The sequence below is a fragment of the Mirounga leonina genome, unplaced genomic scaffold (genome assembly GCF_011800145.1).
Source record: "Mirounga leonina isolate KUSES-001 unplaced genomic scaffold, KU_Mleo_1.0 Mir_115, whole genome shotgun sequence".
Lineage (NCBI taxonomy): Eukaryota > Metazoa > Chordata > Mammalia > Carnivora > Phocidae > Mirounga > Mirounga leonina.
The window spans coordinates 10580339-10605677 of record NW_023270268.1 but is presented as its reverse complement, the minus strand read 5'-3'; the positions used below and the strand labels follow the sequence as shown (position 1 = coordinate 10605677).

The window sequence follows — 25339 nt, the reverse complement described above, 5'->3', positions numbered from 1 at the left end:
AGCCAGGCTGCTTGGATTCAAATCTCAGCTCTCGACTCAGCAGCCGTACGACCTTGGGCAAATTCCTTCACCCCTCTGGGCCTCGGTTTTCTTCTCCCTATACCACGGATAACGGATAACGATAGGAGCTACCCCACAGGGCTGATGGGAGGACTGATGAGTCAATACGCGTCAAATGGCCAACACAGTGCCTGGCGTGGAGCGAACACTGTACAAAGGTTGCTCTGGTTATTTTCCTCTTTCGCTTTCAAACCAAGAAGCACAAGAGTAGGTGTGTAACTTCCCCAACTGGCCAAGCACATGGCCTTCATCCCCAAGGACTTCAAGTTCACAGTTCCTGGGTAGCTTTTATCCTCGAGGCCTCCTGTGGCGTCCTTGAAGCCAACACGAAGGAGGGGACGGTGTCCAAAACACTGTGATTAATGACCGATGTGTGGCCTTGGGGTTTAAGAGACCCCAGTTTGAGACTGGCCTTAGTCGCTGGTCTGTAGTTTCGGTGACCTTAGGCAAGTCACGTCGTCCCTCTGCACCTGTCTCCTCACCTGCAAAACGGAGTGTTGTGGGTTAAGTGAAATAACATCTGTAAAGGACCCAGCACAGTGCCCGGCCCGTAATAAGCACTCGACACATTAGTTGTTATTGTCGTTAAGCTGCGTAAATAAACGATTGAAAGTTTCATACTGTGTTCTCTAATGCTTAAATGGAATTACCACGCAGTGCCACACGAGGGCGCTGATATGTGCTTTCAAAACCATGCGGCTACCCTTTACTGGGGATCCTAGTGAATTTGGCCCCGGCAACTGTGTTCCATCATTTATGTTGTATCAACATGGAAACCAGGGTTAGAAGGACCCTAGGAGTTACTCACTTCAAACTCAGTGCAATAAAGCCATCGTTCTGTGGGCTGACATCTAACTGCCACTTGCCGAGAGCCTATGAGTGCTGGACGGTGTGACAAGGGCTTCACCTGGGCCATCTTGGGGTTTCTCAAAGTTGCCTAATCCTAAAAAGCACCCATAGGACTTGTTTAAAATGCAGATTCCCAGTCCTTCCCCTGAAGCTCTGACTTGTTGGTCTGGAGTGGGCCCCAAGATTTGTCATTCCAAGAAGCATCTTGGGGGTTCCCAGACTCAGACAAGTTCAGGATACTGAATCCTTATACCATTATGCGGGGGGTACCCTTAGGCCCGTTTCACAGATGAGGAACCTGAGATTCAGAGAGGATAAGTAAGCTGTGCATAGGCACACAGCTGGTGAGGCTTTGAACTGCTCTCTGAGCTTTTAAACCCCACCCTCCCTCTGCAGCATCTCCTGCAAGTGGCCAGGAACCCATGGTCTCCCAAGAAGCGCACCCAGTCTTGGGTTAGAGAGTTCATCCTTGTACTGAGCTCCTCCATCCTTTCCCTCCCAGGTTCCTGAGTCACACCTCTGCTTCTTGGTCTCACATAGCCCCTAAGTGAGGGGGTGATTTTTCTCATTCTCAAGCTAAACCTCCCGCCTGTCCTCCCCTGTTTTGCCCAAGATGCCACCTCAGACTCCTCCCCCACCTCCGTGCCCCTCACATGGGGCTCCTGCCTCCATCTAGAACAGCAGTGGCCTCAGTCTAATGGGGCTTCCTGTCACACCTCAGGGCAGCCCCTGAGTGGTTGAGTCTGTGAGGGCAGGCCCACTACGGAATGACGAGTTTTACCACCCTCAGGTTCGCGAGCTTGAGAAGCAGCTGGGACAGACCCAAAGCCAGTCTGCAGGAATATCCCATGACAAGCTACCTGTCGGTCCGGACCCAAGGAAGCTGTCGGCACAGGAGAAAAACCTGCTGAGGATCCGCAGCCTGGAAAGGGAAAAACAGGAGGGCTGCGAGGTAATGCATGTCCAGGGAAGGGGTCAGTTGAGCACGGGGGACCGGGAGATCGTGACCACCTCTGCAGGGCCGTGAGGACGAGCTCTGAGCCACCCCTTAGAGGCAGGAGACCCCTGGGGCTTGGGGTTACCTCAGTGCCTCTTCCTCACGTCCTGTCAGTCCAGCTGGAACTGCCTGACTGGGTCGTCAGCCCATTTCATGAGCTTTGGGTGGCCCCATCCTGGCTGTTCTGGAGATGCTGGACCTGAAATTGTCACTGTAGAAGGAGAGGAGGCAGCCAAGGCCCAGAGGGATGGCCCAGGGACAGGGTTAGGTGGGGCTCAGTGGAGGAGAGCTCCAGGCTGCTGAAAGGTGGGCGCTGTGTCTCACTGGCTGCATCTCACAGATCTGCACCCAGGGTGGTGGAAGCCAAACTCTACCAGGCTTATGTGACAAACAGAATTGATTGGCCCATGTAGATGAATGGTCTAGAGGTCGCCTAGTGTCAGGCGCAGATGGACCCAGGGATCTGGGGACTTGGTCTCGGTGCCACTTTTTCCGGACCGGCTTCACCCTCTCCCATGGGAATTCCTGCAAGTCCCAGCTTCTATCGTCCAGCCCAGCCCCCACAAACAAAGGGCTTCTCTTTCCCAGTAGTTCCAACAAAGTCCCAGAATGAAGTGTCACCCAGCTAGCTTAGGCCATGAGCCTGTCCCTGAGCCAGTCACTGCAGCTGAGGGTCCAGGCTGCTCTGACCAGCCAGGCTTCTCCCCAGGTCTGGGAGATGAGTCAGCCTCTCAGAAGTTGGCGTGAGAGTGGGGAGCGTGGCTTTCTCAAGGAAAATAGAGGAAGAAGCAGGACGGGGTGCTGGCAGGCTGAGAAGGCCCACTTCAGTGGCCCTGGCAGTGGGCTTCCTAACAATGAGGCCTTACCTTTTCATCAGGAGACTTCCATTTACGAGTGCCAATTCAGGACTAGACCCTGTGCTAGGAACATTGTGACCATCGCTGCATTGCACCCCCAGCATCCTAGATCATCAGGTGTGAGGAGGGAACAGAGGGACTGGAGCGGTGGGCCAGGCCAGGTCCTCCTGGACCTTGTATGCCAGCCAGGGCTTTGGGCTTTTATCTAGAAGGAAGTGGAGAACCACCAAAGGGTTTTAAGTCATAGAGGGACGTGGACCCCTGTGCATGTTGGAAAGGTCACATGGCCAGGTGGGGTCGGGGGGGGCTAGGTCAGAGGAGGCTTGGGAGGCAGAGGTGATAATCCACTTGAGACATATCCGGGGACCAGAGCCAAGGCAGTAGGACTATAGCCAAAGGCCAGACACCTGCAACGTTTGAGGGTCGACTTTACAGGGCTCAGTGACGGGATGGAAGGGAGATAAGTGGAAGGACTGTGAAGCACTTCCAGTGAGTGTAGCAGTGGGGAGGGGACACGGGGAGGGGACTCAAGGGAGATGGGAAGCTGAGATTTGAAACTGTTGAGTTTGCGGTGCCCCTGGCTCAGACTTACACATTCACACCGAACAGAACATGTTGCAGTCATTGAACCGATTGTAAGCCACATTGCGGTGGAAGGAGGCTGTCCTCTGTGTGTCCTTCCTCTGCTGGACGCCTGCAGAGCTTAGAGTATGTAGCCAGCAGAGCTACAGGCAAACAATGGCTGCCTACGGCAAAGATCAGTGGTCTTCTGGATTCATATCTACTATTTTTCATTCTATAATTCACTTCCACAGGGATCTAAAAACACTTTTCCAATGATAACTAACCCTCAAGACCAAAGCAGATTATGTCACCCGTTGCCCAAAACCCTCCTCGGGGTCTCAATCTTGGCTCCTGATGGTTTACCTAATCTGGACTCTGCCCCCTCCAACCTTGCCCCTGACCTGTCCCCTCTCTCACTGTGCTCTAGCCACACATGTTCTACCCCAGGACCTTTGCTCATCCCCTCACCTCCTTTAGTCTCTTCTCAGATGTCACCTTTCAGAGAGGCCTTCCCTGACCATGCCATTGTCCCTCCCACCCCATTCCCTTGCCCAGTTTTCAATACGCAGAGCAACAGGTAAACAGTGGTAACAGGTAAACCATTGAACATCTATCTCCCCAGCTAGGATGTTAGCTCCTTGGGGACAAACATTCTGTTTTGTTCTCTGCTCTATCCCCAGCACCTATAACAGTTCTAAGCACACAGTAGGCCCTCAGGAAATATTTGAGAAGGAAGGGAGGGAGGGAGGGAGGGAGGGAGGAAGGAAGGAAGGGAGGGAGGGAGGGAGGGAGGGAGGGAGGGAGGGAGGGAGGAAGGAAGGAAGGAAGGAAGGAAGGAAGGAAGGAAGGAAGGAAGGAAGGAAGGAAGGAAGGGAGGGAGGGAGTCTCTGAAGGCATGCCCAGCACTTGAGTTGCCGGTTAGTAGCTGACCCGAGTGTGGCGCAGTCTGGGCTGATGTGCTGGATGTGCATGGAGGAAGTGAGGCAACGCAGCGGGATGGCACCTCCCTCTCATTCTGGCTCCTGGTGGGGTGAGCCACTTCTGTTTGAACCCTAGACCTAGTGCTGCTCATGAGAGCATGGCTTTGCTCTTTCCCCAGCTCAGGCCGGGATTGAGAGGTGGGGATAGCCATGCTCTCTGGAGGACACACTCACAGTTGGCAAGTGTGGCTCCTCTCGTCTCTGACCCTGGCAGAGCAAGGGCAGCTGCCTGGATGCCTGTGTTCTCGGGCTGATGGAGGAGTGCTATCATCTCTTAGTGACGTCTGTCACGTGCAAGGGCAGGGCCCCACCTGACACCCCTGAGAGGCGGGGGCTGGGAGCTGCCTTGCTCTCCGGCCTTCAGAAGTCCCCTCCTGTCACCGGGCCTCACCTGTGAGTGGGAGCCCGGGACCCATTCAGCTCCACTGCCCAAGACTATATTTCCTGATTACAGAAACTCATGGGTGAGCGGGATGCCCTCCAGAAAGAGCTTGAAGAACTGAAAAAGAAGTTGGAGGGCGTGAAGTCCCGGAATAAGGTGCTGTCAAGCGAAGTGAAGACCCTCAGGAGTCAGATGGGGACCCTGGTGGAGAAAGGCCGACATGACGATGAGCTCATCGACGCCCTCATGGTAGGGCCCAGCCGCTCAGGCCTGGCGAGAGCCAGGGCCCGGTTCCTCCAACACGGGCCCCCCACCCTGCCCGGAAGCCCATGACCCAGCCCCAGCCAGAGTGAGCCCTCACTTACCCCAGAGGCCACCAGCATCATCCAGAAGCTCATGGCCTCACCCGGGCGTCAGCTGCAAAGCCACATCCCAGGGACAGGAGCAGCTCGGAGGCTGCCCGAGCACGCATACACGTCGTGTTGTGGGGTTTTGCTGCTGGCTGTGACGTGTTAGAGCCTGGCACCAGCCGCTGGGCCTTTGGACCCCAGAGGAGGAGGAAGTGGGTGCAGGGGAAGGAGATGGGAGTACACCCTGGGTCATTTTTCCTTGATGGAAAAACTGAGGGGCCAGTACAAATTCTTGTCCATGTGACAGTATACAGCCCCTCCCGGACACTTGGGGTGCATGTGGTTCATAATGGTTAGTCGCCAAGACAACCCCTAGGGTCATCTGTTCTAATCCCATTTCACACATGGGGAAACTAAGAGTCCAGTTAGTTAGCTAAGTCGTCCAAGACCGTACAACTGAGTTCAAACCAGGTTGCTCTGACCGTAAGGCCTGCCTTGATTATCAAGGCCACAATGCTTTCCTGAACCTAGCCTGGCCTTTTCGCTCTAGGACCTGCAGTGCCCCAGGGTTTTGAATCCCAAATTGTGCCCCAGGCCCCTGGGGTGGCCCTGCCTGGCTTGGCTGGGGGGCACGGGGTGGTAAGCAGAACACAGAAGACCCGCCTCTGCTCACACCTCCCTGGGTGACCCTAGGCCTTTGGCACCCCCTCGCTGAGCCTCAGCTCCCAGTTTTTATTTTTTTTAACTATTTTTAAAAGATTTTATTTATTTATTTGACAGAGAGAGAGAGATAATGAGAGCAGGAACACAAGCAGGGGGAGTGGGAGTGGGAGAAGCAGGCTTCCTGCTGAGCAGGGAGCCCGATGCGGGGCTCGATCCCAGGACCCTGGGATCATGATCTGAGCCAAAGGCAGACGTTTAACCAACTGAGCCACCCAGGCATTCCAGCTCCTAGTTTTTAAATAAGGTGTGGAGCTGCATGTCCTCAGTGGTCGCAGATGGCATGATGAAAGCTGCAGACAAGCCCCAGCCCGGCCATCCACCAGCACTGTGCCCTTGGGCTCTCTGGGCCTCAGTTCCCTCTGCATTCCCAATCACTGACCTGTCCTTCCTGTTGGCCCTTGGGTGAAGCCTCCAGCCCACTAGTCTCCTGGGGGCATCTGCAGGGGAGGGGGCCTCAGTCAGGTGCTGAGGGAATCCCTGGCAGGGGGTCCAGGGGCTGCATTCAAGGCTATCTCCCAGCAGAGGGATAGGGTTTCTTTTTCCCCGAATCTCTCCCCCACTCCACTGGCAGAGGGCCCACCATCTGAGCTGCTGTCGTCCCAAGAGCCCCCTCAATGTCCTTCTTGGCCCAATCTCAGAGAAGGAAGTTGAGGACAGGAAAATGGCAGGGTCCCCACCTGTCTGGTGAGCCCCGCAAGGGCAGGCAAGGAAAGTTATCCTCCTGCTTCTCGAAGAAACAGGTAGGGTCCCACTGTTAGTTTCCTGCAGCACCAAGGAGTGCATGAGGGAGGCGGTCTTCCCTGTCCTGCCTTGCCCAGGGTTCATGGCTAAACTTGTCTGTCGTCTGCCCTCCTGCTTGGCCCCACAGGACCAGCTGAAGCAGCTCCAGGAGATTCTGGGCAGCCTGAGTCTGCAGGAGGAGAAGACCCGGGCGTCGCAGCACCATCTGGACCAGCAGGTCAACAGTGAGGCTCAGCAGAGCATCAGCCTCATCACCCAGCTGCGGGCCATGGTGGCTGAGCGGGAGGCCAAGGTACAGCAGCTGGAGTTGGAGATTGGCCAACTCAGTGTGCAGGTGAGTAGGGCGCTGGCCTGGCCTGACATCCATTTCCAAGCCCTGGCAAGTCCATCTACCGTCCAGACAAAGCTCGGCAACTTCCATTGTTTTCCACCTACCTTCACTCAGGCCACACCACGTCCTCCCTGGCTCCATTCTGCTTCCCTGCTTCCATCTGGCTTCCCACGAATTCTCACATACCTTTCCTCTCTTTGCTGATTATCTCCCGTCTCTGCACAAAACCTGTTTGTGGCTCCCGGTCACCCTTGGCCTCACTCAATCCTCAAGGGTCCAGGCTCCTTCCAGCTCTGCCTCACTGTCCCCAGCCGTGGCCCTCATCCTAACGATCCAAGATGGCGGCTACAGTGCCAGGCTCCACGTTCACATTCCAGGCAGTGGGATGGCCCAAAGGAAGCTGCTCTCCAGCCAGCTTGCAGGGCCCCACGTGACGAGCTCTTGCTGCCACCCCGCCTGTATCTCCTCTTCACCCCTCCCTTTCCCCCACACTCTGGCCACATGGCCACCATTAAGCTCCTCACAGCCCTGCTTTCTCCCCACTGCAGCTGGGCACATGCCTGAAGCACGTGCCTTCCCTTTCCTCCCCCACCGCCCCTGCCTGGCCAGGGGCCCCAGCTGTGTTCCTTGCCCCTCCTGGGCACTCTCCTAACTCCCTGTGCATCCCCAAGACAAACTTTTGTCACCCTGGGTGATCGTTTTCCTGCCCCCCCCAAGTCCTCCTCTCCTCTTGAGGCGGCGTGTACCTTGGTGCCTCACGCCCTGGCACAGGACTGAGAGGCCAGTGTAGATGCTCATAAATGCTCACCTAATGAGGGAGCCCCTGAAGAGCTGGACCTTGACAGATGCCTTAACCAGCACAGCCCGGGCTGCCGGGAGTCAGGCCCTGTGAGCTCTCTGTGGCTCCTTCCTGTGGTGCAGGTGCTCAGAGGGGAGGGGACCTGGGACTGGGACTCTGTCCCAGTGACAGAGAAGCCTCATAGCCAGGGTGACTGGTATCGCCTAAGGCATGTCACAGAGCAGCCTTGCCCTTTATTCCCAGGGATCCGTGGTCCCGTCAGAAGCATGGGAGCCCAGGAGCCCCTCAGCTGCAGCCTCAGGCTGGTGTTGGCTGGGGTTGGTGGTGTGTCTCCGAGCCGTCCATCCCCTGGGACCCCAGTGGCTGTGGTGGAAAATGCTGAAGTCCCCGAGGCTGAGGGGGAGCGCAGGGTTATGACAAAGGCCTGGGGACAGGGTGTGTGTGGCTGTGAGTGGGGACATTGCCTTGCAGTCCTTGCCCTGCTTGCCACTGGGAAGTGAAATCTGAAGGAGCACATGGGAACATTCCAGTATTTTCACCTCACCACTGTCCTGGCTCCAGGCACACAAAAGGGAAGCGCTTCTTACCTCAGAGATCATCAGCCGACTGGGGGCCAAGCATTACCCAGCAGACAGTTGAGGCATGCATCTCAGGCTGGGGGACATGCCAGCTTGTCTGGGGCTCACACCAACTGTCCACCTCTGGTGGCCTGACCCCCTGGTGGGGGTCCTCCGGGGCTCCTTCTTCAATCCGGCCTCTCCAGCTATCCGGAAGAAGGAGGTGTGAGGAGGGAAGGGGGCCTGGTAAGCCCAGCCTCCCTGCTAGACCGCTGGCCCTTGCTGAGGCCCTGGCAACCTCTATGGCTCCGGGTGTCTACTAAGTCCACGTGGCTCCAGCTGACAAAGGCAACTGGCCTCAAGTCACACCTGGCATTCACCCTGCGTGGGGGTGGCTGCCCCGAGAGGTGGGTCCACTCAAAGACATCAGTCTCTGATCTGGCCCGAATCAAAGGCCATGCACTTCCCTTCGGGACCTGAATGTAGAACAGCTTCCTGGCCCAGTCACCACCTCGTGCCATGTAGCTCCCTTTCTGAAGAGAGGCATTATTAGATGTCATTATCATGCAAGGAGTGCCTTCACCAAGCAGGCCTCGCTTTTCACTCCTGAAAAGAAGCCTCTTTCATGTCCCCTAAAAGCCCCGAACTCCAGCCAAGGCCCCCTCCTGCCTTCTCCAGGCCTCTGAGCCAAAGTGCTGAGAATCGAACCCACGTCTGTTCCCTGCAGTATCTTCAGAATAAAGAAGTGGGCAAGGGGTCCGGTGGGACTGAGGTCAACCCCGCCTACACCAAGTTCCTGGAGGACCCTGGCCAGCCCAAGCCCCCAGCCTCAGCAGGCGATCACGTTGGCAGGCTTGGATCTTCTCGGTAAGAAAAAAAAGGGGATAGAGTGGTTGGAAAGTGAATATTAATTATTCAGAAGAAAGGCTGCCTCTGCTCAGAAGCCACGGGTGCAATTTTAAGATGACTGTGGCGTTGTCCTTCCCAAATGTGGGCTTCTCATATTCCATTAGCCCTGCATCTGCATGGAGGAGCCAGTTAGGCCCAGATATTATTTCTGCAAGACATCTGGTTGGAGCTCCCTGTAATATCCTCTCTGAGCTGGCCTTGAAACGCACCTGTTTCTAGGATTCTCAAACAGCCCTGTCTTGGATTGCTCGAGGCTCTTATGTCTCCTGGTTCTGTCTCGTTTTGAGCCAGCAAGAGTTCTAGAAAGAAGGGCAGAAAATCTGCAGGACTGCCTGGCCAGGTTTGCTACGAGGGCCAGCACTGGCCACCTCCTCGGGCTCCCCAGATCCCTGCTGGCCCCTGCTCTCCTCCCAGGCCTGGCCCAGCCTGCCTTCCTGTGGTGATGTGCCCCTTCTGCCTTCACACAGCTCCGTGACCAGCCTGGGCCACACGCTGGTGGAATCTGCTCTCACGTGGCCTTCTCTGCCCAGTCCTCATGGGGCCTCACCCAGGTATGAACCCAGGACCTCAGGGCCCTCACAGTCCTTCCCACCCTGAATGCTCAGCCAGTACTGCCATCCCATTAAAAGGAGAGGAAACTGAGGCCAGGCCAAATCCAGGGACTCTTCCAAGTTTGCATAAAGGACATAGAGGATCAGGGAGGCCCAGTGCCTTATCCAAGTTAATAGAGGAAGTGGCTACTGAACCAGAGTCTTGACCTCTGGCTTGCAGTCTAATGTCCCTTCCTGCTACCACAGAGTTAACACAAGGAACCTTCCAGGGCCTGGAGCCCAGCTCCTTTCCTTGTCTTCTCTTCCCCACTGAGAACCAGTCTCTAGGGGGAGAATTTCATGTCGTATGGGTTCCCACTTTAAGTCACTGATATCCCCTCAGCGCTCTGGCCCCCTCTTTGTTGTTAGAATCAAGCCTAGGGCTTAAATGGGCCTTTTGTTCTTCCTGCCAGCTCACAGACAAATGGTGGCTTTGTCCTGTCTCTGAGCCCTGTCCTGAGCCCTGCCCACTGTCCACTGGAGCCATGCTCCTGCTGTCAGCCCCCATCCCCACCCCTCAGGCAGGTCAGCTCAGGTTCCAGGCCAGGCCTCTGAGTGGCCCGAGTCCGTGTTTGACTTGCTGTATGGCTCCAGGCATTGATCCTCTCTGGGATGCTGCTTCCTGACGAGGGCCTAAGACACTTCTGGCCTGACATTTGGCAGCACAGGGACTGTGGGCCAAGGCCAGCCCTGCAGCTGCCTCACCCATCAGCCTGGGGTCACAAGGGCGTTTGGGGGAGAGTGGGCTGCTCTGAGCCACAAGGGAGCACGCCACGCTTCCAAAAGTGGGAGGCCTCCTGGCGCCCCAGGGAGAATGGACAGGCTCTGTCTCTCTGAGGTTTGAGTCACAGTAGTGGGAGCAGGAAGAGGGCCACGGTGGTCCTCAAGATCCCTTCCAGGCCCGTGGGTCTGTGACCTGTGCACTCCACAGGGAAGCAGGACCAGATGTGCTCCTCAGCTGTCCAGACTGCTGGTTCCCAAGCTTCTGTCCTGCACACTACACAAGTACTTACTGAAGCCAACCACCCGTGGGCCCTGCCCCCACAGAGCATACCGCCCTCTTCCCTCAGTGATAGCACCGGCGGGAGCCACCCCAGAGAGGGGCTCTGTGGGGCTGGCGGGGTGTCTGGGAGGGGAGAGCCCCTTTCTTCTGCGGCTCCCCCTCTTCTCCCTCCCCCCACCCAATGAGCAAATCGTGGAGGTGAGTTGACCAGAGCTTTGCCAGAGCACGCAGGCTCTGATTCAGCAGGTCTGGATCTGCAGCCACTGACTCAGAGACTATACTTTGAGCAGCAAGGCCTTAAAGTGTATTTAGGTGTCAGAACAGAGAGGGGTCTGCAGTCCTCACACCCATCTCAGCCAACCCCCTCCATGTTCAGAGGGAGGACCCAGGCCCAGACCCCAGACCAAGTTAGCCTCTGGTCTCACACGCCCCAGCCCAGCTCTCCGTGTGTCCTGTGATGCTAGGAAAGCAAACCCAGGGCCCCCAGGGTCTCAGGGGGAAAGGTGGGGGCAAAGCAGAGAGCAGCTTGGGACTCACACATGGGCTCTGGGGGCTTTTGTTGGGGGGCAGAGTTCCCCTTCTGTCTGGGCTCCAGCCAGCAGCTAAGGGGCTAGTAGGCAGACCCAGTGATAAGGAGGAAAGCGGGGACCGGCTCGATCAGCACTGAAGAAGACTGACCAAGTCACAAAGCCAAGTGTCCAGGAAGGTGGGCTGGGCGTGGGGCCAAGCCAGGAGATGAAGGAGGCTGGGGTAGGCTGACAGGGCGACAGAGGCTGGGCCCACCTAAAAATGGGCAAGGTGGCCAGGCCCTTGGCCCCACAGGTACCCGGGGCACCCTAGGCCCTCAAGGGCCAAATTCCAGAGCAGCCAGCCCAATTCCAGGCCCCTACAGGGACTGGATGGACAGAGGTACTGATGCAGCTCTAGCCTGGGTGGGGTCTGGCTGTGCAGCCAGCTGAGTGAGGTCTAGAGACTTCAGCAGGCACAGGAATGGTGGGCTGAGAAGAAGACAGAGGAGGAGGACCAGCAGGGCTAGGAAGGACTGGGTTGGCTTCCTGCTCTGAGGCTGCCTCTGAGGCACCCTGAATGTTCTCCTAATCCTTCCCACCATCACAAGTAAGTGTATGTCTCCTGATAACCCCTCAAATGACCTCTGACCCCTGACCTCTGCCCCACCCTGGTCCGCAGGTTCTCAGACTCCCCCGAACAGAAAGGCTGGCAGGCACAGGTGGCAGAGTTCAAGGCCCTCTGGCAGGCCGCTGAAGTGGAGCGTGACCGGCTTACCGAGTTTGTCACTGTCCTGCAGAAACGGTAACACATGGCACCCAGGGACATGCTCTCATGGGCCTGTGTGGGCTGGGGGTATGAGAGCCTGGCTCAAGGGCATTGTTCTTGGGCAGGGACCCGGTCTCGTCCATGACTGGGTCCGCCTTCCTGGAGAGTTCGGCTTCCACGGTGTCGGTCTAGGGTATTTCCAGTCACCACTCAGGTGCTCACCTAGGTGTCCCACAGCCTTGGGGCCCTATTGTCACACTTGTGGTTTGCCCTGTCCTACATATATTCAATGGGACTGTTGCATCCATGCGGACATGAGGTGGGAGTCTCGGGGAGAGGCTCTCTGGAGTAGTTAAAGCAGTCACATCAGTCCACAAATAATTAAAATCTCTGATGAACACGGCACCTTCCTCAGGGCACTGGGGGAGTTGGTGGGAAGACAAAGGCTAGAAGGACATCAGAATTACAAAGGGCAAGAGAGTTGCTCAGAGATGGCAGCTGAGACTTCTTTGGGGAGGGGGAGGGAAGCATGTGGCCCAAGGCAGTGGGCCAGGAGGCATAGTTTTCTCCGAGGGGCTGTTGACAGACTTCCATTCAGATAAATCAGTGCTCCTCGCTCAAGTGGCCCTTTTGGCAAGAATTGCAGGTACTCAGGCCAACGCATGGCCCAACCATGTGACCTCCACACTGAAAAATATAAAGGACACCACTGAGTTCCTGCCCTACCGGGGCATGCAGCCAGGGCTCTTTGGTGACAGGCAGTAGAAACCAATCCTGGCTAAGTTAAGGGAAAAGCAGATTTTGGTAGGTGCTGGCCGACTTCAAGGGGCGGGGCAGGAGAGGAGCCCAAGGAAGTCTGGGAATCTTGGGGGCTGGACGCGGTAGCAGGAACCCTTGGCGGTCTCTCCTGGGGCGCTGGCCCAATGGCTTCCGCTTCCTGTGCCAGCACGTTCTGGGAGAGGTCTAGCTGACCTGGGTTGCTCACAGGTCCATCCCTGGACATAGGCCAGGCACCTTGACTGGAAGTACCTGCAGGTGCTCATAGAATGGAGGAGGGGCAGCTTGCCAAAGGGCAAAACAGAGTACCGTTACCAAAGAAGGAGTGAGGGGTGCTGGGAAGTGGTCAGTACCTAAGCAGTGAGAAGTGACCAGCTTTCAGTGTTTTTTCCCTTTTCATGTAATCCCTGAAGAGGATATGAATTTCAGACATACTCAGAGATAAGAGAAAAGTAACATTAATTCTTTTTCTGCAACTAAAATGTAGTGGATAGTACAAGCCTCTAGTCTACCAAATGGAAGAAACGTACTCCCATTTCCCTCGAGTGGCCCTGAGTGTTGGCCCTGAGTGAACCAAGGTGACTCCGTTATGCATTGCTGTGTAACAGACCATTCCACGCTTCGTGCTTCAAACACGATGGTTTATTCTTTCTCGAGGTTCCGTGGGTTACCTCAGGGATTCGATTCCACAGAACGCCTGCATCACTCACATGGCCCGGGTCCTCTGGAAGCTCGGCAGAGCTGCCTGGGTTCTCCTTTACTGGCCTCTCTCTGCACGTGCTATTTCCTCTTCCAGGGCCTCCCCATGCAGAGCTGGAATTCGTGTGAGGCAAGCAAGGCACTCACTATGAGCCACGCGTGTGTGCTTTTCTCTTAGCTTGACATTTTTGGGTTCACTCTGCTGTTCTGTGTCACTTTAGGGTGCAGGGGAGCTAGCCCTCGGAGGCTGTCCCAGGCCCATTAGCTAAGACACACGGCCTTTTCTGCTCTGGGGCATTGCTGTCCCACAGTGCTCACACAAGGAAAGCATTCGGATGCCCCCAAACCTCTTGGGATTTCTCACCCCAAAGTAGAGACCTGCCCTTCTCAGAGATCCCCAGTATCTACTCCCTTCTTTTTCTGGGGGGTCTGTTCCAGTCTCGCATCAGGGAGGCAGAGCTTCCCCCTCTCATACTCTGCCCTACCCCTTCCAGTGGCCTCAGGGCCCTGCAAGTCCCTGGTCCTGTGTCCTTATCCCAGTGAGACCACTGTGCTCTGCTTGGGGTCCCCTCACCCCCTCACCTGGTGCAGTCAGACTAAAAACAACAGTAGAGCTCGTCCTTGTTTCCCTTCTCTCAAGGCCTGTGTCCAAGGATCTGTGCCTCTCGTCCTGTTATCCAGTGTCTGAGAACATTGCTGTTTCTTATTTCTTATATTTTATCCACTTTTCTAGTTGTTTACAATAGGAGGGGCTAGTTCACTTAGTCTTCCATGACAGAGGTCACTAAACATGTCTCTTTTTGAAAAGCATATAATTGGCTTTATTTTTATTTTTTATTCTTTTTAAAGATTTCATTTATTTATTTGAGAGAGAGAGAGAACGCATGCATGAGAGAAGGGGGAGGGGCAGAGGGGGAAGGAGAGAGAGAATCCCAAGCAGACTCCCCCTGAGCTTGGAGCCCGACCTGGGCTGGATGCAGGGCTCGATCCCACAACCCTGAGGTCATGACCTGAGCTGAAACCAAGTCAGACACTTAACTGACCAAGCCTTAACCGACCGAGCCACCCAGGCACCCCTTGGCTTTGTTTTGAAATTCAATCTGAGACTTGGTGTTTGAGGAGGAGAGTTTAATCCATTTTTTGTAATATTTGGAAATACTTTGATCATCTCAATTAATATTTTCTATTTGCCACGATTTTTCTGCTCCTTTTTCTCTGCTGGCTAGGTCAGGTTTTATCTTTTCTATTGGCTAGGTCAGGTTTTATCTCCCTCTCTTACATGCAAGCTTGGAAGTTATATATTCTATCTCTATCCTTTTAGTGGTTACCTGTAACTTTTAACATAGAATTCAGCAAGTCTAAAGTCTGTAGATTTCTTTATTATCCCTTTGATAATAAAAATCTCATGACCCCGAGATCAAGAGTCACATGCTTCTCCAGCCAGGTGCCCCAATATATTTACAATGTTTAACTCTGATTCCCCTACTTGTGTCTTTCATGTTACTGGTTTCTAATATTTCTCTAATATTGCATTCTTCTTTCTAAACCCTCTGAAATTAACCCTCCAAATTCATCTTTTAAAAAATTAGTCAGTGTTCGTTTACTTTGGCCAACATACTTAAAAATGTCTTCCCTCACTCTTGCTTCTTGCATTTCAATCTCCCTTCTGGGTTCAGCTTCCTTCTTAGTGAAGTGCATCCTTTAGTTCAGCGAGACCATGTGGATGGTGTTTACTCTGGAATCTTTATTTTGCCTTTCTCTTGAAGGAGAATTTCATTTGGTGTAGAATTCTAGATGGTCAGGTACTTTCTCTAAGCACCGGGACGCTATGATAGCTCATTGTCTTTGAGCATCCATTGTCGCCAAAAAGAAACCTGCTATCAGTTTGGTTGTTGTTCCTTCATAGTTATGTCCTTTCTCTCTAGATGTTTTTTCAGATATTCCTTTTGTCTTTGGTATTTTGAAGTCTCACTGTGATGGGTCTAGGTACTTTATTTCATTGTATTTCTCCTACTTAGTAATTGAAGTGCTTTTTCATTCCGAGGACTTCAGTTTATATATTGCCAAGGACATCTCTCCATATGTTGCCTCTCCCCATTGTTTCTGTTCTTTCCATCTGAAATGCCTAGTCAGCCCCTGTTAGACCTTCTTCTTCTTTCCTCTGCAGTTCTCAAACCTTCGTGATATTTTGGGCTGATAACTGCGTGGTTTCTTCAAATCTTCAAATCTGCTCCCTAAATCTCTTCAGTTGCACTTCATCTGCCATGAAACCTATTTTAATAACTGTATTTTTTTCATTTCTAGCAGTTCTTTTTTGTGTAAAAAAGAAGTGTTCTTCATGAAGACTTCTTGCTTTTCTCCTTGTAATAATTTTAAACTTACTTCATCCCTTTAGAGTTGCTCTATCATCTTCATTAGTTAGGATCCTAAGTAATGTCTGTTGACTCCCCCTCACGGTGAATAATTTCTCTATGTGGTTTGTACTTCTGTGTTATTTCTATGAGCTTGTCTTCAGTGTTGTTGACTTTTTGTCTTTTTTCTGTGGGAGTTCTCAGGTTATGAAAGTGTTCCTATGGAATGGTTCTGCTTTTGTCTCTGTGGAGCTTTGGGGGTTTCAGTGGTCTCTCATTGGTACTTTATGCTAATTTATTTTTTTTTTAATTTTTTTAAATTTTTTTATTCTTATGTTAATCCCCATACATTACATCATTAGTTTTAGATGAAGTGTTCCATGATTCATTGTTTGTGCATAACACCCAGTGCTCCATGCAGAACATGCCCTCCTCAATACCCACCACCAGGCCAACCCATCCTCCCACCCCCCTCCCCTCTAGAACCCTCAGTTTGTTTTTCAGAGTCCATCGTCTCTCATTGTTCGTCTACCCCTCCGATTTCCCCTGCTTCATTCTTCTCCTCCCAGTACTTTATGCTAATTTATTGGTTTAGGGTTTCCTGAGCACATGAGTGCTGGGCTTGTGTTTCAATTTTCTCATGATCGGTGCTTCCCCCCTCCCACACTTAAGGCCTTGGTTGACTACAGGTTTCCTTACCACTTCCCTGGCTTACGGATGTCTCAGTCTTTTATTGCAAACAGGGCACTCTTGAGGCTTCCAGAATCATGCAGAGAGCTTCCTTGCAGCTTGCTGCTTAATAGGAGTCCAGGTTTACAGCTTCTGCCCTCACATTGGCATCGAAACTCCTGCTCTATGCGATTGAAGGTTTTATTAGTTTTTCTATTACAAACGTATACTTACTTATTGTGAAAAGCCTCCTTTTCCAACCTGCAGTTCCCCATTCCTCATAGAAAAGAACTGTCAGAACTTCTAAAATGTTTTCCTTGCACATCCAAAAATGCATCTGCAAATATATGTGTATACGTGAATATACATATGTGCACATATATGCACCTACATTTTTATTACAAGATGGACTCACACTAAACACATCTTTACATTTTTATGAGAGTATATCACTGTAAGTTTCTAAATGTGGAATCACTGGATCAAAGAATGTGTACATTTAAATGTTCACAAATAATGGTAAACTTCCCTTTTAACATGAATCCATTTGCATTCCCATTAATAATGTGAACTACCTACCATTTCCCCATGCCCTCACCTCCACAAAGTTTTATCAATGCATAATAATGTTTGCCAAACTAATAAAGGAACACTATTATCTCAGTTGTTTTTATCTACTTTGCTATAACCAAAAGTGGGGATGAGTATATTTTTCACATGTTTATAGCCTTTTACATGTTCTTTTCTGTTAAATATCTATTCAAAGTGTTGCACATTTTTTAGGGAGTCATTTATATTTTTTCTTTACATCCATAAAGAGCTCTTTATGAATTATATATAGAGTATTATATATGTAGTATAATATCATGTCTGTTTGTCTTTCATAAAGGTCTTATATCATTTATATTAAATTAATACCTGGGTAGGAGGACCTCCTTATCTGAGTATTCTTTATCAGTATCCCCACACTTAGAGTCCTTACAAAAGCAAAATTTTTACATGAAAATATTCACTAATGACTTGCCTTACTTAATATTATTCACTTTACACTGCCATTGGGTCAGTTTGGTCAGACTCTTGAAATATGATAAAAATCAATTACAAAGTGAAAAGGCAAAGTCAAAAAAAAATCTGGTCTGTCAGGAGGTTGAGGCACATGGTTTGAGAGAGCTGTTAGAGTCACCCCCAAAACCATGACAAACAAGCATTGAGCCGAATTAGCCCAGTTAATGATCGAAGAAGAAAAAAATCTGTGAGAATGAAGGCTGGTCAAAAGAGAATAATCAGAATCCCAATGGGAAGTCTTGAGTAGAACGTGAAGCTGTGGAGGCCCGCGGAGGAGCAGCTCCAGACCAGGCCACACTCCAGGTGAAGGAGTGAGAAGGAGTTGGCTCTGGTATGTGTTTGGAGGAAAAGCCATAGGGCCTGCTGATAAATTGGAAGCTGAAAGCAGCAGGGAAGAGAGAGAAGGCAAGAATGCCGCCTGGGTATTTAGACCAGGCATCTACATGGGTGGTGGGGACATTTATCAAGATGAGGAAGGCATATTTGGGAGGAGAAACCAAAAGTTTGGTTGTTCCTAAATTTTGTCGGAATTCATAAAGTGCTTTAGCATTGATGTGGTGTTTGCCGTTAGTTTCTTATTTCCCCTAGCACAAACAGAATACACACTTCAACAAAATGCAAACATTGCTGAAATACACGACAGAAAAATGAAAGCCTCTCACCCCAGCTGACTAGTCAGTAGCTGCTGCACATCCCTGTTGTCAGCTCATTGGCTGAGTTTCATTAGCACTGGTATCTATTTGTTTTTAAATTTTTAATCTGTTATAAAATTTTTAATTAGGTCATATATTATGCATAATCTTCTGCTATTTAGTTCACTCAATAATATATCTCAGACATCCTCTTCAGGTCAGTCCAAATTCTTTTTATGGTTAAGGAGTGTTTTTATTGTGTTAATCCACTATGATGTATTTGTCCTTTATTTACATAAATGGCATCATATTGTATGCATTCTTGTGACATTTGTTTTTCTTCTCCAATCCCATGATTTGGAGATCTGTGTTTATACATGTAGCCCTACCTCATTCTTTCTCATTGCCAGAGCAGTGCTGTCCAGCAGAACTTTCTGTGATGAAGGAGGTGTTCTAGAGCTCTGCTGTCCAATGCAGTGGCCATTAGCCACATGTGGCTTGGATCACTTGAAATGTGGCTGGTGTGACTGAAGAACTGATTTTTAATTTTATTTCATTTTCATTAATTTCAACTGAAATAGCTACCTGTGGACATGAGGCCGGCAGCCACTGTGTTGAACCCTGTCATGTTCTATCACATTCCATGGTATTATATTTACCACTTACTCTGTATTTCTTCTATTGATGGACCTGTAGATTTTTTTTTTTTGCTTTTGCAAATAAAGTTTCAAGGAGCATGCTTGAACAAGTCATGTTAGTAGCTGTATAACTGTGTTAGTATACAGCTTTGTGTTAGTAATTGTATGCTGTTCAAAATTGTCACCATTCAATTTCCGTCTTGACTCTGCACCGAAGTGGAAGACCACTTCCTCCAACACTATAAATTTCCAGACCTCCACTCTGATTTGCCTGTGTGTATGCAACCCTTTGCTTAGGTTAAATTTCAGGGAGTCCTGGCCTTCTAGCTGAGCCTTTTGTATCACAGAAGTCTGGAAGGCCATACTTCCCCAGCTCTAGTGAGATTAAACAAATCCTTCCTGTGAAATGGCCGAATGGCAATGTCTTCAAGTCCCATGAATTCATGATGGGCATATAGAAAATAATAATAAGTAATAACAATAAATAATAATAAACAGAAAGCAATCACTAAATCCGAGAAAAGCAAAAAAAATAAATAAATAAGAAAGAAAATTTGATCATTACCACGCTCCATGTCTGGATAATTGTTCTAATGTAACTCCCTGTGGTAGACAGGATTTTGTCCCCCATGCCCTTTGCTCTCTGCTGTTGTGCCTGTGAATACTTTATGATATATGGCAAAAGGGGCTTTGCAGATGTAATTATAGTTATGGGCCCTAAAATAGGAAGATTATCCTGGATTACCAGGTGGGCCCAATTTAATCGCTTGAGCTCTTAAAAGCAGAGAAATTTCTCCAGCTAGGGTCAGCCAGAGAAATGCTTCAGAGGAAGTCAGATAGATTCAAAGCATGCTAAGGGTGTCTGGTTGGCCTTGAAGATGGAGCGGGCCAAGTGGCCTCTAAAAGATGAAAATCACCCAGCCAGAGGCCAGCGGGAAACAGGGACCTCAGTCCTTCCATTGGGACTGAATTCTTTCAATAACCTGAGTGAGCCTGGAAGTGGATTCTCTCCCAGAACCTCCAGGTAAGAGCCCAGGTCAGCCAACACCTTGATTTTGGCTTTTGGAACCTGGAGCAGACAAACCAACAGAGCCTGCTGGGCTTCTGACTTCCAGAACTGTGAGATAATAAATATGTGTTGTTTTAAGCTGCTAAATTTGTGCTAATTTGTTACAGCAGCAATAGAAAACTAATACACCCCCTACTATTAATTCAGCTGAAAAATGATATGTAACTACATTAGGAGGTGGAGGGGTGATTCTGTTTGGTAAGGGAAGAGGGTTAAACTAAAGCTACATTCTCGTGTTGCATGACAGGAAGTCGAAAGATTATATTTAAGCCTTAAAAAATAGCAGTATGGACATCTGTAGAAATACGGCAGTAAATATTCAAAGAAACAGCTAAAAGTGTTCTAAATGATTGCTTCTGGAGAGCCGGAAATGGGACTGGGGAGGCGTGTGAGTGGCTGGCAAACTTTCCATTTTAAGCCTTGGAGAGAACTATATGACTTTCAAACACATGTTCCTATGTCCCCGCAGTAAAAACAAAGAACAAGTCACACCACCACCAGTGTAAGATGCGCCTGCCTCTCTGAGAGCCAGAGCCACTGGGGTGGGGGCTGCCCCTGCCTGCCCTGGGGTATGGCAGCCCCTCCTGTCTAATCATCAGGGTGGAGGAGAGCAACAGCAAGCTGCTGGAATCAGAGAAGAAGCTGCAGGAGGAGCGGCAACGCAACGTGGTGCTGGAGCAGCATCTGGAGAAGATGTGCCTGGAGCCTGGGAGGACGTCAGTCAGTCAGAGAGCAGCCCCCAGGAGCAAAACAGGTAGGGGCTGGACCAGGGGCCCCAGTGGCAGGGGGGTGGCCTTGCTGCTACTGGAGGAGCCTGTCAGCAGCACCACTGCAGTCCCTTCGAGAAGAAGGTGGGAAGCAGAGGCCTCCATCAGGGTGGAGCTCAGCCTGCCCATGCTGCTGGGGGGTCCTCTTTCCTGGGCCTCCTAGTCAGAACCAGGAGCCCCAAAGGGCTTGCACGTGGCCCTGACCCAGACACCTGCAAACCCTTATATGAGGTGGCAGTGCCTCTGCTAAATAGCCTCAGTTACCACCCCCACCCCAACCCTTAACCCTCTGTCCCGAGCTGACTTTGTTTAGAGTTGGTCCTGGGGTAAAGTTGGCCTGCTGAGGAGGCCAGGATGGCAGTGGCTGACCAGGAGAAGAATCCCTCTCTGCTTCCGACAGCAGTTGAGCAGGGATGAAGTGGCTTCTCTGTAGTCTTGGGGACCGGGCTTCTCTGTCTTGTGTTCCACCGTGCTCAACATGCGGCCGCCACGGTCTAAGATGGCTGCTTTAGCTTCCCCACCAGCAGGAGGAAGGGTAGGAGGGGAGGCGACAACCTGTTCCTCACCTTTTAAGGGCATGATCCTAAGGTTGCTCTGTCACTTCTGCCTTCATCTCCTGAGCAGATCCTAGTCACATGACCACGCCTAGCTGCAGATGGAGATCTTGCTGTCCTAAACTAAAAGATCTATTCTCTAACACAGTGATTCTTTTTTTAAAAAAGATTTTATTTATTTATTTGAGTGAGAGGGAGCACAAGAGCAGGGTGAGGGGCAGAGGGAGAGGGAGAAGCAGACTAAGCCAGGAGCCTGATATGGGGCTCAATGTGGGACTCAATCCCGGGACTCCGGGATCATGACCTGAGCTGAAGGCAGACGCTTAACCGAATGAGCCACCCAGGCGTCCCCTAACACAGAGATTCTTCAGGTGTGGTCCCTGGACCAGCAGCATCAGCATCTTGTGAGGCTGGGGCCAGCTGGGGGCATGGGATGCCAGAGCCAGAAGCGAAGGAAGGAAGAATCTTTAGTACGGAGGGGCTAGGACCTGCCTCCCTCTGACGTCCCCATCCCAACCCCCTACAGGCTCTGGAGTGGAGGTGTTCCCCCTACTGCCCTGCCTCTCAACATCCCAGTATATCCCCCACCCTCTCCCCTAGTGAGGACACTCAGACCTTTGTCCCCAGCCCAGATGAGATCAGAACATTTCAAAAGGATGTGCCAGGAATGAGGCACAAAGCAGGAGTTGTGCCCTTTTCTCTTCTCCTGCCAGCAGGGCCCAGACCTCAAGGGCCCTTCCAGTTGCTGCTGAGAATCCAGGCTGAGGAAGGTCCCTATAACTTAGCCCTGCTGGGCCCTCAAGAATAGGTCCCTTAAGAATGTGGTGTCTCTAGGCGTTGGGCTTATGACCTGAGTAACCCAACCAGGGGGTGCTCGGCCACGGCGGGAAAAACCATTTTGGTTCCGCCTAGACAGCAAAGAGCAGTGGCCTGAGAAAAAGTGTGTCCATGTGGCCTTTGCCACCTGCTGGCCTATCACGTGGGCAGAGCACCACTGCTTCAGGGAGTGGAGCACCCCCATCTGTAGAATGAGGAGACCTGAGTCTGGAATTTGGTCCCTCCACGGCAGTTCCACTCCAGTGGGGAAGATGGGTAATTACCAAAAAACCAGTAAAAGACATGCTAAGTCAGATGGAGGCAGGTGCTGAGGCTCGCTGCCGAGGAGGGGATAGGAGGTGCTGAGAGAGCAGCTGGTTTCCAGGAAGCCAGGGAAGAGCCCCCTGAGGAGTTGACATCTGCACAGGGACAGTGGGAGGGGCAGGGAGTGAGGCATACCGATACTCGAGGGAGGAGCAAGTGCAAAGGCACTGCGATGAGAGCTTGGTGGGAGGCTTGAAGGAACAGCAAGGAATAGCAAGTGAGGCTGGCCCATGGTGAGGGGAGGGGAGTATGAGGCAAGGTCAGAGCAGTGACAGAATACTAAGGAGGTGGTCCGATCACACAGAGCCTTGAGGTAAAAATGTGAATTCACCCAGGCCTCAGAGAGCTCTAGAGGCAAGAACTATTATCCTCATTTTACAGATGAGAAAACCAGCTCAGAGAGGTTGATGGTTTACCTGAGGCCACACGCAGGGGGTGAAAGCCAAGTCTACTGATGCCAGGTGATTTTTCCCTGGGCCACACCATTCCCAAGAACCACACCACCTCTGAGGGCCTTTTCAGCACAGGTTTTCTGACGCTGGATTGCGCCCAAATTCCCACCAGTTGCCTTTGATTTCTTTTTCTGAGTATTCTGTGGCCTCTGGCCCTGGCCCCCCTGGACTCCCTGTAGGGAGCTGCTGGTCAGGGTAGGCTTTGGAGGCAAGGGGGACTCAGTGGTATGAGGGCATCAGAGGCGGTTCTGATCTAGACTCATTGTGAATTGCAAAGATGGAGACAGTAAAGAGAGGAACCACCTTGGTACAAAGCAAGCACAATCAGGGCTGTAGCAGAGACTAAAGTGTGAGTCCAGGGGAATGCAGAGCCGGCATCCGGGAGGGAGGCAGCCCTTGTCCTGCATCTTAAAAAAAAAAAATTTTTTTTTGATTGAAGTATAGTTGACACACAGTGTTAGTTTCCAGGGTACAACATAGTGGTTTGACAACTTGGTATGCTATGCCTTGTCTTCCATCTTGAAGGAAGTATAATGTTTCAGCAAGCGGAAAAGCAGGAACTAGGCAGTGGGGTGGAGAGGGGAGAAGAAGAGCACTGACACGGGGCCACGGCCTCATCACAGAAAGTGGCTGCTACCGCCCCACAGGTCCGCCCACTTCCAGCACCAGGCACAACCCGAACAGGAGTGAAAGGAAGGACCCATCCTTCACCCAGCTCTCCAATGTGCCCATGGAATCACAGATGGAGGAGCTGACCACCAGGTGCTCTCCTGCCCCATCTTCCGGAGGGTGGCATTGTCCGCGCGGAGGTACTCTGATGGGCAGAAGCATCTTGTCCCTCCCAGTTTGACTTCTGTTTGCTCAGAGGGCTGCCTGCTGGGGTCCTGGGGTCTAGGCCTGCAATTCAGCAGCCTGGCGCCAGAGGGCAGAGAGACCCAGCCGCATCTCCGATGGCCTCCGAGTTCCGAGAGTTGGACTAAGCCTGGGTTGCTGAAGCCACTTCTCTCACTCAGTTAAACTTTCAGGGTCAAAGGCAGTGATGTTCAAGGAAGGATGGAGGGACCCCTATAGATTAGTACTTATCCTTGAGGCAGCCAACATTTGGGGGTGCTACTGGGTGCCAGGCCCAGGGCTGTGGGTGGGCCCAGAGAGGAATCCCACATGGTATTCCCCCAGGGTCCATGGGAGGAGGGGACGGGTCAGAGAGAACCCCGAGCCTCAAGAGCAGCCTCGCTGGCAGCCCCGTTCCCAGCACCCCTGTACACACGCATGCTCGCGTGGGCCGCACTGAGCCCTTTCTTCATGTGGCCCAGGCTGGCCATCCAGGTGGAGGAAAACGAGATGCTGAAGGCTGCCCTGGGCAGTGCCCTGCGTGGAAAGGAGGAGGATTTCCGAATGTACCACGAGACCCTGGGCCAGGTGAAAGGGGTCTTTCTGCAGGCCCTGCGGCAGCAGAAGGCAGACACTACTAGGATGGTGGCCCGGTGTCAGCCTGGTGGGACGGGGCAGCCTTAGGCCCAGAGAGGACTGCTCCTGCTCCCAGAAGCCAACCTGGGCAACCAGCTCCGCCCCTTCTCCCGGAAGAGGTTCCCCAAGGGTGAGCAGAGCCAACACCTCAGACCAGGAGGGCAAAGGAGAAGCCTTGGAGGAGCCCTGGAGGCAACCCTGGACAGGCCGGGCAATGGCAGGGGAGGAGGCCCGGCGACCTGCTCAGCACCAGCGAGAGCTCTGGGACGATAAGCCAGCTGTGGACAGACAGATGCAGCCCCTGGGCCAGGTGCTCTCGCCCCACCTGGCCTCGGGCCTAGCTGGGAGGCCCTGCAGGCCCACAGGCCTCCATCGGCCCAGGATGAGCCTCCCGCAGCCCCACCCACCTGCCTCACCAGGGCATTACCCCCACCTTCCCCCAGCTCCCCCCTCCACGGCTCCCTCTGTGGCCACCCCCCAACTTTCGCAGACTTGGGGGCACGTGCTCCCAGCCACTTTGTCAAGCCCTCTCTTCAGGGCTTTTCCTTAGCCGCAGACCCTCGGACTTATAATAATATTATTTTCACGACCGCCACAGGTCCCAGTGAGTGAGCATCTACCATGGAAACCTGACCCCGCCTAGTCCTCTAGTAACCCAGGGATTTGGCACCCTCTTTTGCAGATGAAGAAACTGAGGCTTATGGAAAGAAGCTGGGCTAACATTTAACCCTGGGCCGCCTGACTACAAAAGCAGGGTCCTCTCAGTTGAGCGATTCGCCAGGGTGGGGGTGCCCACCCCCAACCAGCTGCTCCGGGAGTCCCCTCCATTTGCTTCCACAAGGCTGCAGCTAGTGGGTGCCTGTTTGGGGTGGGGGCTGGGCAGGAGGTTTGGGCAGGAGGGTCTGAGGCAGTGAGTCCGGGCCAAGGCGTGGTGCTCCTCCCTCACGGCCGCAGAGGGGTGAGCCCCCCACGTCCCTCTGTAACTGTCACAGCGTCACCCCCGCCTCCCCGCACTCACAGCTCTGGGAAAGGGGGGCCCTAAGGAAAGTCACCCACAGCCACACATACCGACCAGACCCCCCAGGCCCCCAC

At 52.3% G+C, this 25339-nt stretch overlaps 1 protein-coding gene across 1 annotated transcript in view; it reads left to right on the top strand.

Moving 5' to 3' along the window:
- The window catches only part of CCDC13 (coiled-coil domain containing 13), a 38984-nt gene extending 14356 nt beyond the window's left edge, over positions 1–24628 (top strand). The window contains exons 7-15 of the mRNA XM_034993024.1: positions 1700–1861; positions 4762–4938; positions 6631–6837; positions 8918–9057; positions 9567–9650; positions 11881–12003; positions 20467–20621; positions 23428–23542; positions 24094–24628. Of these exons, the coding sequence (XP_034848915.1) occupies positions 1700–1861; positions 4762–4938; positions 6631–6837; positions 8918–9057; positions 9567–9650; positions 11881–12003; positions 20467–20621; positions 23428–23542; positions 24094–24295 (1365 nt within the window). The 3' untranslated portion in view covers positions 24296–24628. The remainder of the gene's footprint in view (positions 1–1699; positions 1862–4761; positions 4939–6630; positions 6838–8917; positions 9058–9566; positions 9651–11880; positions 12004–20466; positions 20622–23427; positions 23543–24093) is intronic.
- The last annotated feature ends 711 nt before the right edge of the window (positions 24629–25339 follow it).